The sequence below is a fragment of the Sebastes umbrosus genome, chromosome 24 (assembly GCF_015220745.1).
Source record: "Sebastes umbrosus isolate fSebUmb1 chromosome 24, fSebUmb1.pri, whole genome shotgun sequence".
Classification (NCBI taxonomy): Eukaryota; Metazoa; Chordata; class Actinopteri; order Perciformes; family Sebastidae; genus Sebastes; species Sebastes umbrosus.
In genome coordinates, this window is record NC_051292.1 from 1,081,402 (window position 1) to 1,097,211 (window position 15,810).

Here is a 15,810-nt window from a genome sequence, read left to right on the forward strand (position 1 = left end):
CTTTAAAGGAACTTTTCAGCTTCACACTTGTTGATTGTTTTATTTCTTCCTGTCGTTACTTCCTCTCCTCTCACCATCCAGCCCCGACAGGGCATCGTACTCCTCCTGCTCCTGCTGCTCCTGATGCTGCTCCTGCTGCTGCTGATGCTGCTCCTGCTGCTGCTGATGCTGCTCCTGCTGCTCCTGCTGCTGCTCCTGCTGCTGCTGCTGCTCCTGCTGCTGCTGATGCTGCTCCTGCTGCTGCTGATGCTGCTCCTGCTGCTGCTTGCTGAGCTGAGCTACCTGGGAAACGTAGTCCTCTCCATAGTCCAGCGGGAAGTCCAGCTCCGGGAAGAAGGAGGAGGAGGAGGATGAGGATGATGAGGAGGAGGAGGACAGCAAAGAGGGAAATCCTGCTGTTGCCCCCCCCCTGTGGCGGGAGAGGGACTGCACAGGGGAGGAGGAAGAGGAAGAGGAGGAGGAGGAGGAGGAAGAAGGAGAGGTGAGGTAAAAGGACACCAGGTCCTGGAGAAGCTGCCGGTCTCGGACCAGAGGGTTTCCTTGGGATCTGGAGCGAGAGGGGGAGGCGAGGAGCGGGAAGGCTGGATTATCGTCCAGAGAGTTGAGGGAGCGCTCCTCTTCCTCCTGGTAGCCGTACTGCTGCTGCAACAACAACAACAACACAGATACAACACACAGGAAAACACACACACCTCTGACTTAATAGTCCTTCATAAAAGTATATTTGATTTAAGTTGCTTTAAAATGTTTGTAAATGCTGTAAATCATCTCGTTTGTGGTTGTAAACTTTCATGAGGCTGTGATTATCCTAGAGGTCACCACAGGTCATTTATACAGTGAGGTCAAGTTTCAAAAAATGGTCTCACTACAATGAAATGGCTACTATGAGGACTAACATCATCACACATGAATACAGTTGGGCTCATTGGATCCACAAAAGTCTCAGCTTTACAGTGATACCCAATTTATGTAATTCAAGACTGTTTAGGGACACACCAAACACACCATTTTAGAATAGGAGAAAATAACACATGCAGGTCTCAAGTCAGTAATTCTCAAACTTTAAAATGTGATCAGTGAACTTTCAATGTTTTAAACTGTGTTTTTATTATGTTAAAATGTGTTTTTGTCACAAACTGACATGCAAAACCTGATAATTCACTTTACATTTATATAATGACACTTTTATATAGTAGTGTATCCATCTAGTCAATCAGTATATTATTTAAAACCTTCTGTTGCACAATATACCATATTATTTTAAAACCAGCATCAAATCGTACATGTTTAAATAGTGCATATTATTTCCCCACCTGATGGTAAGTGTAAGGGTCCAGCAGGGGCGTCTGCATGTGGACCGAGGACCGGGAGGGGTCGAGGATCATATAGTCCGCGTACTGCTGCATCATCTCGGGGTCAGCTGGATACTCGGGCCCCTGGACCCTCCGCTGACTGGGGCCCGCCTGTCTCAAAAACCTGGAAAAAAATACTATTAATTAGTTTCAAAAGATTTTGCTTATTGTATGTTTGTTGTACTTCATCAGTGATTTATCAATATTTTCCTTCCTGCTGGTTTGTGTGCTAGACTGATGAGTATGGAGGACAAAACCTGCCAAAATCAAAAATCAATCAATAAATGAATAAATGACTTGATAGATAAATAAATCAATCAATCAATAAATCAATAAATCAACAAATCAATAAATCAATAAATAGATAAATAAATATGCTATTAAAAGTAGCAAAATAATATTAAAAATAAATGTAGCCATTAATTAATTGATAAAATGTGACATAAAATTATATTTCTGTTTTAATTTGCTTCTTTATTTATTTATCTTTGTATTCATTTCCTCATCTATTTACTCTTCTGATTAATTTTTCCTTTTATTTACATATGTATTGATTTTTAAATTTATTTTTGCATTTATTTTTTATTTATTTTTTAAATGTATTTATTTATTTATTTATGCACAATTTTCCCTTTGCATTTCAACCCTTATCTATTTCCCCAAACTTATTTTTTTCTGTATTCTTTTCTTTATACATTTCTTTATGCATTTCTGTCTTATTATGCAAATGAGGGGGCTGTCACTTAATGTGAAAATAAAATAAATGCAAAAAGAAATAAAGAGAATTAAAAATTTATAAAAATATATACATAAATAAATAAAAGGGAAAATTAAACAGAGGAGTAAATAAATAAGGGAATTAATACAAATATAAATAAATAAAGATGCTAATATGAATTTATGCCACATTTGATCAATTAAATAATGGCTACATTTATTTTTTATATTATTAAATCATTTATTTATTATTATTAAATGTATTTATTTTACTTATCAAGTCATTTATTGATTGATTTTGGCAGGTTCCGTCCTTCATAGGTGAGGGGCATTCTGGGAATTTTCTTACTGTTTTGGCGCCCTCTCATGGAGTTTGGAGGCGACAGTGGGAACGCGACTCAACTCTCGGCTGATGATCGCCTGGGTAACGTCGTCCTTCCAAGTCAGACCTGCGCAGCCACAGGGCAACACAACTTATTTACTTTCTCCTACTTGTTACTTGTTCCGCTGGTGAGCAGACGTTAACGTCTCACTCAGACTCACCTTGCACCATCAGGTCTTTGAGGACTTCCTGCAGTTTGTGCAGGACAGGTACAGACACCTGGTACTGGACGGGCTCCTGGTGGGGAGCCTGGCACTGTCCGAACAAACCGTCTGCACGGGAAGAGACCGACAAGTCAGTTTCTTTATGTCACTTCTGACATATTCACATTCATACCCTACAAAATGGAGATTTTCTGAAAAATAGTGAGCTTATCCAGCAGGGGTAGATGTAAACTTAACAATAAAGATACCACATAATGCTCCTCCTGTCAAATCAAACTACTGTTCTCTCCTTAACTGATCTAACTGGCTTTCTATCAGTTTGTACTCTCTCGAGGCAGGATTGTAATATTTTGGAAGAGCAGCAATTCTTATTATTTTCTTCCTCCACCTCTATGCGTGCACATTAAACAGTAGAATCAGCGCAATGCCACACGGTTCACAGTTACAGACGTTTTATCGTCTGGCTGCATTGCGGCAAAACTTGAGCAAGTTTCAACTCTGTTTTCTTTGCTGAGACATCTGCAAACGGCAACCCGGCGTGCCATCACAGTGAAATGGACAGGAAGGCTGCATTTTCAGCATAACGTCACAATAAAAAAATGTCAAATGTCTCAGTTACCTTTAGTTGTATCTAACCATGCAGATAGTTCAGGGTTTGAGACATTTGTGTCTGAGATTTCTAACTCAAATTCAACACAAATAAAACCAAAACTACCTGCATTGCTGGATACCAGTAGTTTTTTTTTGAGGGTTGGGTTGAAATAAGACAGGAAATAAGACAAATTATGATTATTCTTTCTCTCATCTTTGTCTTTTTTAGTATTAATACTTTACTCCTCAGGCCGCATTGCAGTTGAGTAAGATATTTTTACAATTTGGGTAAACTGATCCCATGAAAACCCAAAACAGATTAGCATCTACTAGACGCAGGAGAAAACCAACCTACTACTGTATATGCCTGAAATCAGGATAATATTCTTCTTTACTCAAACCAACACAGAGCTGACGGACACTGAAGGAACAAGCAAAGCAAGAAAAACACAAAATATACATGAATATGGCCATAATGTGCAAATATACAAGTACACACACATGTACACAAAGGGAGTTACACAAACCGCATACAAGCACATAACACACACAAAGGTACACATCTAACTAGGCAAACATGCACACACCAGAAACACAGAGTACATTTACCCACAAACGTATACACCGCAAATACACACTCCACTTCACACATGTACACACACATATTGAAGCAAAGTGTGTGTGTGTGTGTGTTTGTGTGGGCCGTGGTGAGTCATCACCTCTGTCTCCCTCCATCTCTCATCAAACACACACACACACATACACACACACACAAGGGAGACACACAGTCGTCAGGCAAGTGATGTCACTGTTGTCATAGAGACGGCCAGGGCGAGCTGCGATTGGCAGAGCGCGGCTGACGGAGGGAGACCTTGTTTACGTTGCACTCTCGCTCTTTTTATCTCTCTTTCACTACGTATCCCTCTCTTTATGTCACTCCGTTCACCTTTCTGCCCATATGACGAATCTCATAGACAAAATTATCATTTTTCACACACTCCCATTTCAGCACAATCACACACACACACACACGTCACCGTCACACACACTCCAACGCTCAAATGACCACACAGACTTAACACACACTGAAATGTAGTGGTTACGTCTGCTGAATTCAAATTTACTTTGATTAAACAGACAACAGATTACAGATGTTTAAAGAAACAAAATGGGTCGTTTGTTGATGGGATTGAGATGTTGATTGAGATTACAGATGGTTTAGTATGCAAACTAAATTGTTTTTAATTCAGTGTTGAATAAAATGTTTTCTACTTAAAATTATAAAGGTTTAACACAGATTACAGATGTTTAAGGACACAAAATAAGTAGTTTTATTAATGCAGCCTGGAATGTATTTATTTTGCCGAAGCATTAAAGCATTTTAACACAGATTACAGATGTTTCAGGCAACAAAATGTACTGTTTTTGAACACAGTCTGGGACTAAGTTTATTCTACTTCAACACTCCAGGGGTTGAATGCAGATTACAGATGTTTAAGGACACAAAATGGTCTGTTTATTGAATGCAGTCTGGAACTACATTTATTGTACTTCAACACTCCAGGGGTTGAACGCAGATTACAGATGTGTCAGGATATAAAATGCATTGTGTTTCCAATGCAGCCTGACATGCAACCTGTAACTCTCTCAGCCTTTTTCCTCACAGTCATTCTTGCATTTCAGCTAATGCACTTCCTCAAAGCGTCATCGAACACACGCCATGAGACCTCACTATGAACGCTGCTCATGTTCCCTAACTGTTCCCGTCTCTGGAAACGGGGAACAAAACATCCTCAAGGCATACACAGAAACATGCCGCCATCAATAATTCAGCTGTCACGTGCACACTCTTGTAATGACATGTTTGAACAGACAGGGAGGAAGCAGGAAATCCACTGAGGGATTATAGACAGCCCCGTTAAAGGCAGGCTGAGGCGTGACGGCTAACCAGCTCCTGACTGTTTGACGGACAGAAGACACGTCACAGCTTCCTGAAGCGTGTCGCTGCAGCTGGAGCCCGCTGGGATCGCTCACTGTTGGTCGATTTACTATTCTCGTCACGCTGCATTCAGGGCACCGTGAATACGAGCTTCCCGTGGAGGGAGAAAGTGTCCACGTTAGCCTCCCAGAGGAAGATATCAGGCAAGTTTTAATTTGGCTTCATGAATGTGTGAAAAGAGGGGAGTGTATAGATTATAATAGATATGTTTAAAGGGGCAGTTCGACCAAATCACAAAAAAAATATTTCTCCTTACTTCTTATTTCCTACTTTCCACCTTTACAAATAAAGGTCCACATAAAACTGTATCCATTGAGGTCATTTATTTTGGAAAGACTTGCTGCTGTTGAGGTTTTCCATTCACCTCCATATCGGGATGGTGTCAGAAGTCAAAACTGAAACGTTTTCCTCGTTTTCTCACATTTTATCTATGGGATCAGTTTTGATTTCTTATACTAATATACTGGTCTTTGTGTTTAGTTTTGTCCCTGTAAATGTGCTCTTTCTGTAGCACTGGGAAATACTAGAGAGGAATAAAGATGACATTATTTTTTATCTTTTATATTTGTGATGTTAAGAGCAAGATGTTTAAATGTTCAAACGTTGATCTCATATAAATATTTGATATGTTTGTTTCATGTTCAGCTTCATACTGAAGGAAAAACTGTTTTTTTAGTGATGTGGGTGAACTGAAACTTGAATTAAAGTGAACCTTTTGTTTGTTTCATTTGGAGTTTTATATGGTCATGGCATAATAAATGAATACAACAAGGCTTCACCCCGTTCTCTGTTGCCTCTGAATGCAGGCTCATTACTACAGCTGCCATGTTTTTACATACACATAACAGGTACAATCTTTTTCATATGTATAATGATAAAAAAAACTGTGGACAAGACAGTTTGTGATGGAAAAGTAAAACTGGAATACTCACCATCGTTGCACAGATGATCTCTCGGACAGAGCTTCTTTTCAAACAAACAACCTGCAGACACAAACAAACAACAAATAAAATATTCATATTCATTTAAAAAGGGGCTGCAAACTCACCAAAAAACAAACAGTGTCCCTAGAAATGTATAGAGCTAACCAGCCTCCTTTAACATCAAACTTTGGCATGTTTTCCTCCTGAATTTAGAACCTGAATGTATCATTATTTGACTGGAAATAAACACTACTTTGTCAGATTAAAAGCAGAAACAGATGTGTATATTTGGAGAAAATGTGCCTTATGAAATTTCTATTATGGGACATAAATATAGACAGAAATGAGTTTGGGAAACCCCAACCAGAGCGGGCAGCTACAGTCAATGTTAGTGATGGGAATATATACACACGTGTGTGTGTGTGTGTGTGTGTGTGTGTGTGTGTGTGTTACAGTTGACCGAGGCAGTAAACAGCAGCAGATGTGAAGCGGCTCGCTCCGATCTGTTTGCGTTGTGTTTTCATTAAGGATTTATGTAATCCATGTGTATTATTCACGTATCCTGTGATAACGTCAGGAAGTACACCTTGTCCTGCAGAACGACCTGCACAAACACACCACGCTCGCTGTTTCAATCCCATTTAATTAGTGTCTTCAGTGATGTCCTCAAAAGTGACGCTGTGACATCATGACTTTGGGCGAGGACAAATTTCAAGTTACACTGCAAAAAATCTGCTTCTTATCAAGTCGTTGTTGTCTGCTATTGAGTTTTAAAGTTTACTGTTTCCAAAAGAAACATTATATTAATATTATAATTATATAGAAAATAGAGCTGTCAAAATGATTGCAGTTTGTTTTAACACCACTAATTCCTTGAACACAACTTACGATCTTTAGGTTGTAGCGGCTCAATTTTAAAGCTAGAGTGAAGATACTGGTATCATATGAAACTAGAAAATCCTAATGAATCCACTGGTACCAATCATGTCATACTAGCTTGTAGAGAAGGAGGTTAAATAACGCTCCAAACTTGCGCTAAACTTTGGCGAGGAAAAACTGTCATGGCCATTTTCAAAGGGGTTCCTTGACCTCTGACCTTCATATATCTGAATGTTAATGGGTTCTAAGGGAACCCACGAGTCTCATAAATATATACATACATTTGCATAAAGCAGCATATTTGTCCACTCCCATGTTGATAAGAGTATTAAATACTTGACAAATCTCCCTTTAAGGTACATTTTGAACAGATAAAAAATATGTGATTAATCTGCGATTAAAAATTGAAATCGGTTGACAGCCCTGATAGAAATATATTGAAATATTCTCACTGCACTGGCAGATTTCTTCACTTGTTTTAAGGAAATGTGTTTTTTAGGGTTGTGAACAAGCTGGCATTACTGAGGTGGCGTCTCACTTGTAAATCTGCACATTAACACTGAATATTAACTTGTTAACCGCTTTTGCCCATAAATATGTCCAGCAGATGCTGTAGAACTCGAAATGCCACTGACATCAAAAGTTATAGTGTAAAAATGGTCAACTTTTCGGTGTTTGAACAGACAGCTAGACGTCGTTTCACACACGTACTCTTCTCAGCTGATCCAACAGTAATGTTTTTTTCTAAAACCAGACATATTGCATAATGTTCCGCTATGACAATGTTTCAGATTTTTAGTAAATGATGTGTCTTATCTGATAAAAATACAAGAATTCATGGCCTGTAAGTGTTTTAATTTACCGGTTAGTTTTAACACATCACACACGTGATGGCGGCGTTGCTCAAGAGCAGAAAACAGACACAAGACTGCAGGTTAGTTTATAGACAGAAATGATGTGTAAGTGAGTGATAAGTAGGAGGTTAATGCAGCGTATCTTCTGCCCCGCCCCAGTTAGTGATGTCACAGGCCACTGTTGAGGAGACTGACGTCACTATCTCCTATAACAGCGTAGAGACAAGCGTGAAAACAATCATTCACATGGAAATAAAAGAATTAATGCCGTGAGAAAGCCAGAACATCTTACTAGTAAAGCTCCATTTCTTCTCTACTACAGCCTAGTCTGATGTCTGATGCCACAGACCAACCCAGTCTGTGCTTTTTCTTTCACCTGAAATCTATAAAAAGTCAGACAGAGTATCGACTGCATGACGACGCTGTGCAGCAGCTATCAGAGAGGGAATCTCCATGAAAGGAGGAAAGCGGAGACGAATGCTAAACATAGAAGGAAGAGATTCTCCATCCATCCGCCCGTCGCTCCCTCCATCCACATGATGACTAATCTCTCCTACGCCCACACATCCTCCCATCTGATCTCTCTGTCCCTGTCCTCCTCCTCCTCCTCCTTCTCCTACTCCCTCCTCCTCCTCCTCCTCGCCTCTCCTCTTCGTCTGTTTCTAGGAGATCATCATCTTGTTAAACTCGTCCTGAAGACTGTCCATCACTGTCACCAGTCACACACACTCAATCACCTCTAATACACAGCATTAACTACTAATTACAAGAAGTTATGGAGTAATTGAGTGTCTAATGAGCAGACTGAGAGATGCACTGTAAAAAATGTTAGTATAGTATTCAGATCCTTTACTCAAGTAAAAATATGAATGCCACACTGTGAAAAAAGTCCTTACTTAAGTAAAAGTATGTTAAGATTATCAGCAAAATGTACTTAAAGGTACTATATGTAACTTCCAGAAAATCCTTGTTATTAATGACAGCGGTGGCCGTTAAGTGAACTGCAGTCCGCATCCTGCAGTCCGCATCCTGTTGCTCACGCACATGCTCGCCCATCAACGTCAACGTCATCCGGGGCATTGGCCAAAACAGTGACGTAACACTACAGTACAATCATATATCACCGTTACTATCTGTATGTCCAATCTCCATGACACTAACTAGCTCGCCATTTGCAAAGTACTTCATCAGCTAACGTTACGAAGCAAAACCGTCCCGAGTTCTTTACATAGAAATCAGTCCACAGGCGGTTATAAGCAACCGAGAAAGTCTCAGTTTTTAAGGTACATTACAATCCGTTCACACATTGGCAATACAAAGCAATTAATACATGTACATTTTTACATATAGTACCTTTAAAGTATCAAAACTACAAGTACTCAGAGAATTTTCTGGAAATTAAGGTTTGTATCTCTGAACAGAAAAAGGAAACAAGTTGATTTGCATTGCAAACAAGTTAAAATTATATTTTCCACTTGTTTTAAGAAAATAAAAGGTTCATTTAGAAGATAAAACTGACTCAGTGGGAGAATTTTGGTTGATTTTGCAGCAGTGAAAAGCGTTTTAATCCAGGGAGTCATAGAAACAGACTCAGCAATAAACTCTCCTGTTTGATTCAATTTCACCAGAAAAGCCATGAAAATGACTCAGAGTCAGCAGCAGGTCTTCACGTATCTCAGGGGAAATCCTCCAGCTTTTAACCCACAAACATCTTTCTTCTCCATCTAAAACTAATCAGAGAGAGAGAGAGAGAGAGAGAGAGAGAGAGAGAGAGAGAGGGAGAGAGAGAGAGAGAGAGAGAGAGAGAGAGGGAGGGAGAGAAAGAGAGAGAGAGATTTGTTTTTCTTGTCTGAGAAGGTGTGGCTCCGTCTGAGCAGGATCGCAGCCAACACAATAAAACCATAAATATGTTTCCTTCCATCATCACTACAGGGAGACTTTAGGAGCCATTTTGGAGGTTTGGTTCATCGTGAATCACATAAATTCATCCCATCATCACGTCCTGTTTGGACCTCAGTATCTCAAAGCTGTAGGTCAATAAAAGCGGGGGAATATAAATGAGTCTTTAAAAATACCACATGAAGTTTATGATCCAATATGTTGATAAAAAAACATAATCTAAGTAGCTTTGACACAGGAAACTGGAGTTTACATCCCATCTCTGTCTTACAGTCAACGTTACCATGATCTTTCCCTACCTGTACCCATGTAGCTTCAGTTGCCTAAACTTCAAACACTCAGAAAACTAGTATATCTCTATATATAGAGCTGTATCTGCAGGATGACTCATATCATAACTCATCATAACAGATTTGGCATTTAAATGAAAATCTAACAACAACTAAGCAAATAAACACATTGTTGAACAACTAGTCTGATATGTGTTTTACGTGGAAGAGGTTATGTGAAGAAAATCAGGCTGACTCATCACCAGCTCCCTCCCATCATCATCATCATCATCATCATCATCATCATCATCATCATCATCATCATCAGTCTCTCTGTGCCTTCACTTCTATCGTCCATTAACTGCGTGCCAGATTGAATCCAGTGTCATTTTCATAATGGTGCTGCTGGCATTTGTGGCTGCTGCTGTGTGAGAGCGAGCTCGTCCTCTGCTCTGCGGACTGACAGAGGATATTTAAGGTGGGATGAGTCAGCCAGGACGGAGCAGAATAAAACCTGGCTGAGTGGCAGCAGAGGCAGCGAGGTTATAACCCTCCTCAGCTCAGTTAACCTTTATACCGACGCACACTAATCACTCTGACTGGAGCCCACTACATGCAGTATTTAAAGGACAAGTCTGCTGATACTCTATATGTTTCTTCTTGTCAACCTAAAGGCTAGCCTGATATCGCTTCTTCCTCTGGGCCATTAAAAACACATCAATGAGCCTCACTGTTGCTCCTTCATCACCATCGGCTCACACACTGTACTTTATTCTGACTCAATCCTACATACAGCGTCCTGCTGCCACGAATACTAGGCTGAATTAGCCTAATGTGGGACATGTTTTGCATTTCAGACTCCAGTACCACTCCGAAATCCCCAGGATGTGTCCTAATCAAACCAAAAAAGATGCAGCCACCCTCAATTATGGAATATAATTTACACTTCACCTTAAATATCTTAGATAACCCATTAGAAAACTAAAAACCTCTAAATAACCATTAGGCAAATCATCCTGTCCCACTTTTCAAAACCATATTTCCTAAAGTGGAACAAAATTTGATTGAAATAACATATATAAAGTATATTTACACCATATTATAATAGTTTTGATGAAAAAACATAAACATATCCTGATAAAAAACTAGCTAGAAATTCATACCCTTAACATTAAGATTGCTCCACCCTAATCTGTGATTGGACATTTGATGACACCCCAGCTTGTGTTAACCAATCATTTTATTGACTTTTATTTGTTTGAGGAAGACCTACAATCACTGGAGCATGGGTGTCCCACATTACAGCAACTCACCCTACTACTAAGATACAAATGTGGCTTAATCCGCTAATGAAAATAAAAAAATGTCCCCCTGTTTGTTTGTTTAAAAACTACAGTGAGCAGCAGTGAGCCTTTACTAAAATGTGTATATATTATATTTGTGAGGTGTTTTTAAAGATTTACGTCTTCAGTTGGAACCAATGAGCTTGGAGCTGAGAGTCACAGACAGGAAGTCAGAGATTTGTTGGTTTTTGTGAGTTTTTCATTATTTTTTCCTATCTTCCAGACCAACTGTAGTACTCCATTATTGTCTTTTTTCTCTTATCCTGTGCTACTTAGTCACAGTCTCTGCTACTGGTCTCGCCTATTACCGTCTTTGTCTTCCCCAATTCTTTGATATTAATGTAAACTCCTTTTTAACAAACAAGTATCCTCATTTCAAACGTGTCATTTTACGCAGAAATGTGTGGAAATAGCTCATAATTTTATGGTTAACTTGTAAGAAACATAATGCAACATTTAGGGCAGATTTCCCTTTCACATTTTAAAAAAAATCTAAAAACGGTTGGCTCGGATTTGTTCTTGACTCAGACTCGACCCCCATTTGGACCCTCATCGATCTTTAACTGTACAGACTTGGATTTGTCAGTAGTCTTGATTACAGACATGTTCAGACATGTTAATAATCCCTGTATCTCTCTGAATCACGTTTTCCCCTTTTCTAATGACATTTATGATGAAAATTCAACTATTTTCTGCTGGGCACTCTCCTTGGTGCTGAAACACTCATGGTCTCTGTCGATGGTGCTGAAACACTCAGAATGTTCTCTCTCCGTGGTACTGAAACACTCAGATTGGTCTCTGTCCGTGGTACTGAAACACTCAGAATGGTCTCTGTCCTTGGTGCTGAAACACTCAGATTGGTCTCTGTCCTTGGTGTGAAACACTCAGATTGGTCCCTGTCAGTGGTACTGAAACACTCAGATTGGTCTCTGTCCATGGTGCTGAAACACTCAGATTGGTCCCTGTCAGAATGGTCTCTGTCCGTGGTACTGACACACTCAGATTGGTCTCTGTCCGTGGTGTGAAACACTAAGATTGGTCCCTGTCAGTGGTACTGAAACACTAAGATTGGTCTCTGTCCGTGGTGCTGAAACACTCAGATTGGTCCCTGTCAGAATGGTCTCTGTCCGTGGTACTGACACACTCAGATTGGTCTCTGTCCGTGGTGTGAAACACTCAGATTGGTCCCGGTCAGTGGTACTGAAACACTAAGATTGGTCTCTGTCTGTGGTGCTGAAACACTCAGATTGGTCCCTGTCAGAATGATCTCTGTCCGTGGTACTGACACACTCAGATTGGTCTCTGTCCGTGGTGTGAAACACTCAGATTGGTCTCTGTCTGTGGTGCTGAAACACTCATGGTCTCTGTCCGTGGTGCTGAAACACTCATGGTATCTGTGCTGAAACACTCAGATTGGTCTCTGTCTGTGGTGCTGAAACACTCATGGTCTCTGTCCGTGGTACTGAAACACTCAGACTGGTCTCTGTCCGTGGTGCTGAAACACTCATGGTCTCTGTCCATGGTACTGAAACACTCAGACTGGTCTCTGTCCGTGGTGCTGAAACACTCATGGTCTCTGTCCATGGTACTGAAACACTCAGACTGGTCTCTGTCCGTGGTGCTGAAACACTCATGGTCTCTGTCCGTGGTACTGAAACACTCAGACTGGTCTCTGTCCGTGGTGCTGAAACACTCATGGTATCAGTCCGTGGTGCTGAAACACTCAGATTGGTCCCTGTCAGAATGGTCTCTGTCCGTGGTGCTGAAACAGTGTACCGTGTTTAGAGCATCAAGGCGACAGGAAGCCATTGTTGTAAGTGTGAGCAGACGGAGCTGAGAGGTCAGCTATGAGTCATAACTGAGATGTGCTATTATGTGGCTGTAATATTCCTACAGGGATTCAGAGTCTCAAAACGTTTTCTGTTATAATTTGGAAACAAAAATCTCTTTCTGTATTATTTTCTTTTAGTCTGATTAATGATGGGCTTACTGCCTTCCTTATGAATCATTTTATTAGCTAGTTAAAAGCTGCATTAATTGATGTTTTTGGAGTGTTTAACATCGTCTATTTCACACACAATAAACCTGTGGATCAGTACTAGATCTTTTATCTTGTAAAACAAACTAACTGTCAGTTATGAAACTGTGCCCCTCAAAGACTGAACCTGAGGATATTAAGATTTTATAGTGACCTAATGAGTCGATTACTGACTTTCAAAGCTTTAGGCAACAGTAAGTCTTTATTAAAACGGGGAGACAGATGAGTAGCTCTTCTTTCACTGGTTTCATTTGATGGTTTTCTATATTTTCTATGTTACCGTATGTTGTCTGATATCTGTGGAGAGCAGAGACACTGCAACAGATTTATTCAGCCTCTCCTCAACTCCTGCGTGAAGGAAACAGTACAGCAGGACTTTGGAGTTAAGTTTAACCTGACATCATCTCATAATCTGTCTATTATGGTTTAAATATTAACTGTAACCCCTATAGAAATTGATTTAAGTTATAGAACTGCTATAATATTTTATTTGGATGTATAATGTATCTGGGGAGGTAAATAATAAAGTTATAGTGACCTTAACCTTTTAATCCCTATCCCTCAGGGTAAAAAAGCCTAAAATAAGGGACACGGCATGTCTCTGATTTGATTATTGGCTTAAATAATATTTTTATAGGGATTTATTACAGGCGGGTTATTTCTATGATATTAGAGACTCATATTGGCTACTTCTTTTATCTTATTATTGTTGTTGACAAAATATTCTTACAGTCTTACAGTTGACATTTTTTAGTTTTTACTGGCAGTATTAAGCTTCATGGTACATTTACTTCCTCTAATACTTTTGCTGTGATATTTGTATTAGTTAAAAGTACACACAGGGCCACTGCAGGTAATTTTCATTTGGTAGATTATGTTTCCTCACAGCTGCAGCACACAGATGACTTTTTATATGACTGGCTCAAACAAACCCAACCCAACCCAACCCAACAATCTCTCTCCTGCTGTTTGCTTGTGTGTTTGTTGTTGTCGTTGCAGACTGAACAACAGAATGATTCATTCGGGCAGCCAGACACACCGGTGTAAACAGGTCGGAGGCGAGCAGAGCAGGAAATGCAACAAATAGAAGATGAAGTCCAGCAGGTTGGATTGCTCTTAATATCTATATCTGCTGCACAAAGAAGCCAAACTTGATCATGAATTACCAGGATGTCACGCCAAAATAAAACTCACTATTATAGGAATATTAGAGCCAAAGGATTTCCTCCTTTATATTAAGGATCAACACTTGAACATATGGAGCTCAGAGCAACATAAAGGTCCCATATTATGCTCCTTTTCAGGTTCATACTTGTATTTTGTGTTTCTACTAGAACATGTTTACATGCTGTAATGTTAAAAAAAAACTTTATTTTCCACATACTATCGGCCTGAATATACCTGTATTTACCTTCTGTCTGAAACGCTCCGTTTTAGCGTATTTTGACGGAATAGCAACAGAATTGCGTTGCTAGGCAACAACTTGGGTCCATGTGTACTTCCTGTCAGCTGATGTCATTCACATCCACTGCAGCCAGGAATAAACTGGGACACATTTAGAATGTTTACGTTTAAAATTGTGTCAAGGGTCTAAATGTTGTATATTCGTGACATCACTAATGGGCAGAAATCCTGACAGCTTGTTTCAAATGCAGAGTTTCTGAATACGGGCTGTGTGTATTTCCCTGTGGATTGAGTGTTTCGATACTTTCACAGTATTTATATAGGACTTAAGCCTGCTTTATAATAAAAAAAAACATGACAATCTCACTTTTTTATAATATGGGACCTTTAAAGCCATCATTTACCACAAATCTTGCAGCACACTTTAGAGAAAAAACAACGAAAACCTCCTAGGAAAACTGTAGAACTGATCACATCCTTATAAAGAAGATCAAAACAGGAACATAAAGTACTATGAGGTCACTCCAAACTCGCTGCTAAGTACAACAGTTACTATAGGAACAGAGCCTGGATGCAGCGTCTCCATCAGTGATGGATCACATCTGATGCGTCTTACCGTGTCTGGTGGACGCACACAGCCGGCAGGAGGCGGTGAGTAGGAGGCACAGAGCCGCCCAGAGCCGAGGAGACCTCATGGTACATCCAACATCCACCGGAGCGACGAGGAAGAGGAGGAGGAGGATGCGGAGGAGTGCGGCTGCTGCTGCTGCTGCACTTCTACCAGCTCTCCATCTCTGAGGAGAAGCTGCTGCTAGTGCTGCTGCTGCTGCTGCACGGGAGTGATGACAGGAAGTGTGTGAGCATGTGTGTGTGTGTGAGAGAGAGAGAGAGGAAGAGTGAGATGGGTTGGTTGGAAAACCAGGACCACAGGAGGAGCCACACTGCAAGAAATATTTAAAGACTAGAGCTGAGCAAATAACAAAACAGCTCACTACT

General features: G+C 40.1%; 1 protein-coding gene across 4 annotated transcripts in view; it reads right to left on the minus strand.

Moving 5' to 3' along the window:
• The window catches only part of LOC119483374 (receptor-type tyrosine-protein phosphatase-like N), a 28,725-nt gene extending 12,915 nt beyond the window's left edge, over positions 1-15,810 (minus strand). The window contains exons 1-6 of one of the 4 annotated variants that reach the window (XM_037761424.1): positions 15,431-15,804; positions 6,138-6,188; positions 2,613-2,723; positions 2,419-2,518; positions 1,314-1,476; positions 75-642 (exon numbers count right to left, since the gene is read on the minus strand). In XM_037761424.1, the coding sequence (XP_037617352.1) occupies positions 75-642; positions 1,314-1,476; positions 2,419-2,518; positions 2,613-2,723; positions 6,138-6,188; positions 15,431-15,509 (1,072 nt within the window). In that variant the 5' untranslated portion in view covers positions 15,510-15,804. Of the gene's footprint in view, positions 1-74; positions 643-1,313; positions 1,477-2,418; positions 2,519-2,612; positions 2,724-6,137; positions 6,189-15,430 lie in introns of all 4 variants that reach the window. The other 3 variants (XM_037761425.1, XM_037761426.1, XM_037761427.1) reach the window with 3 other exon arrangements.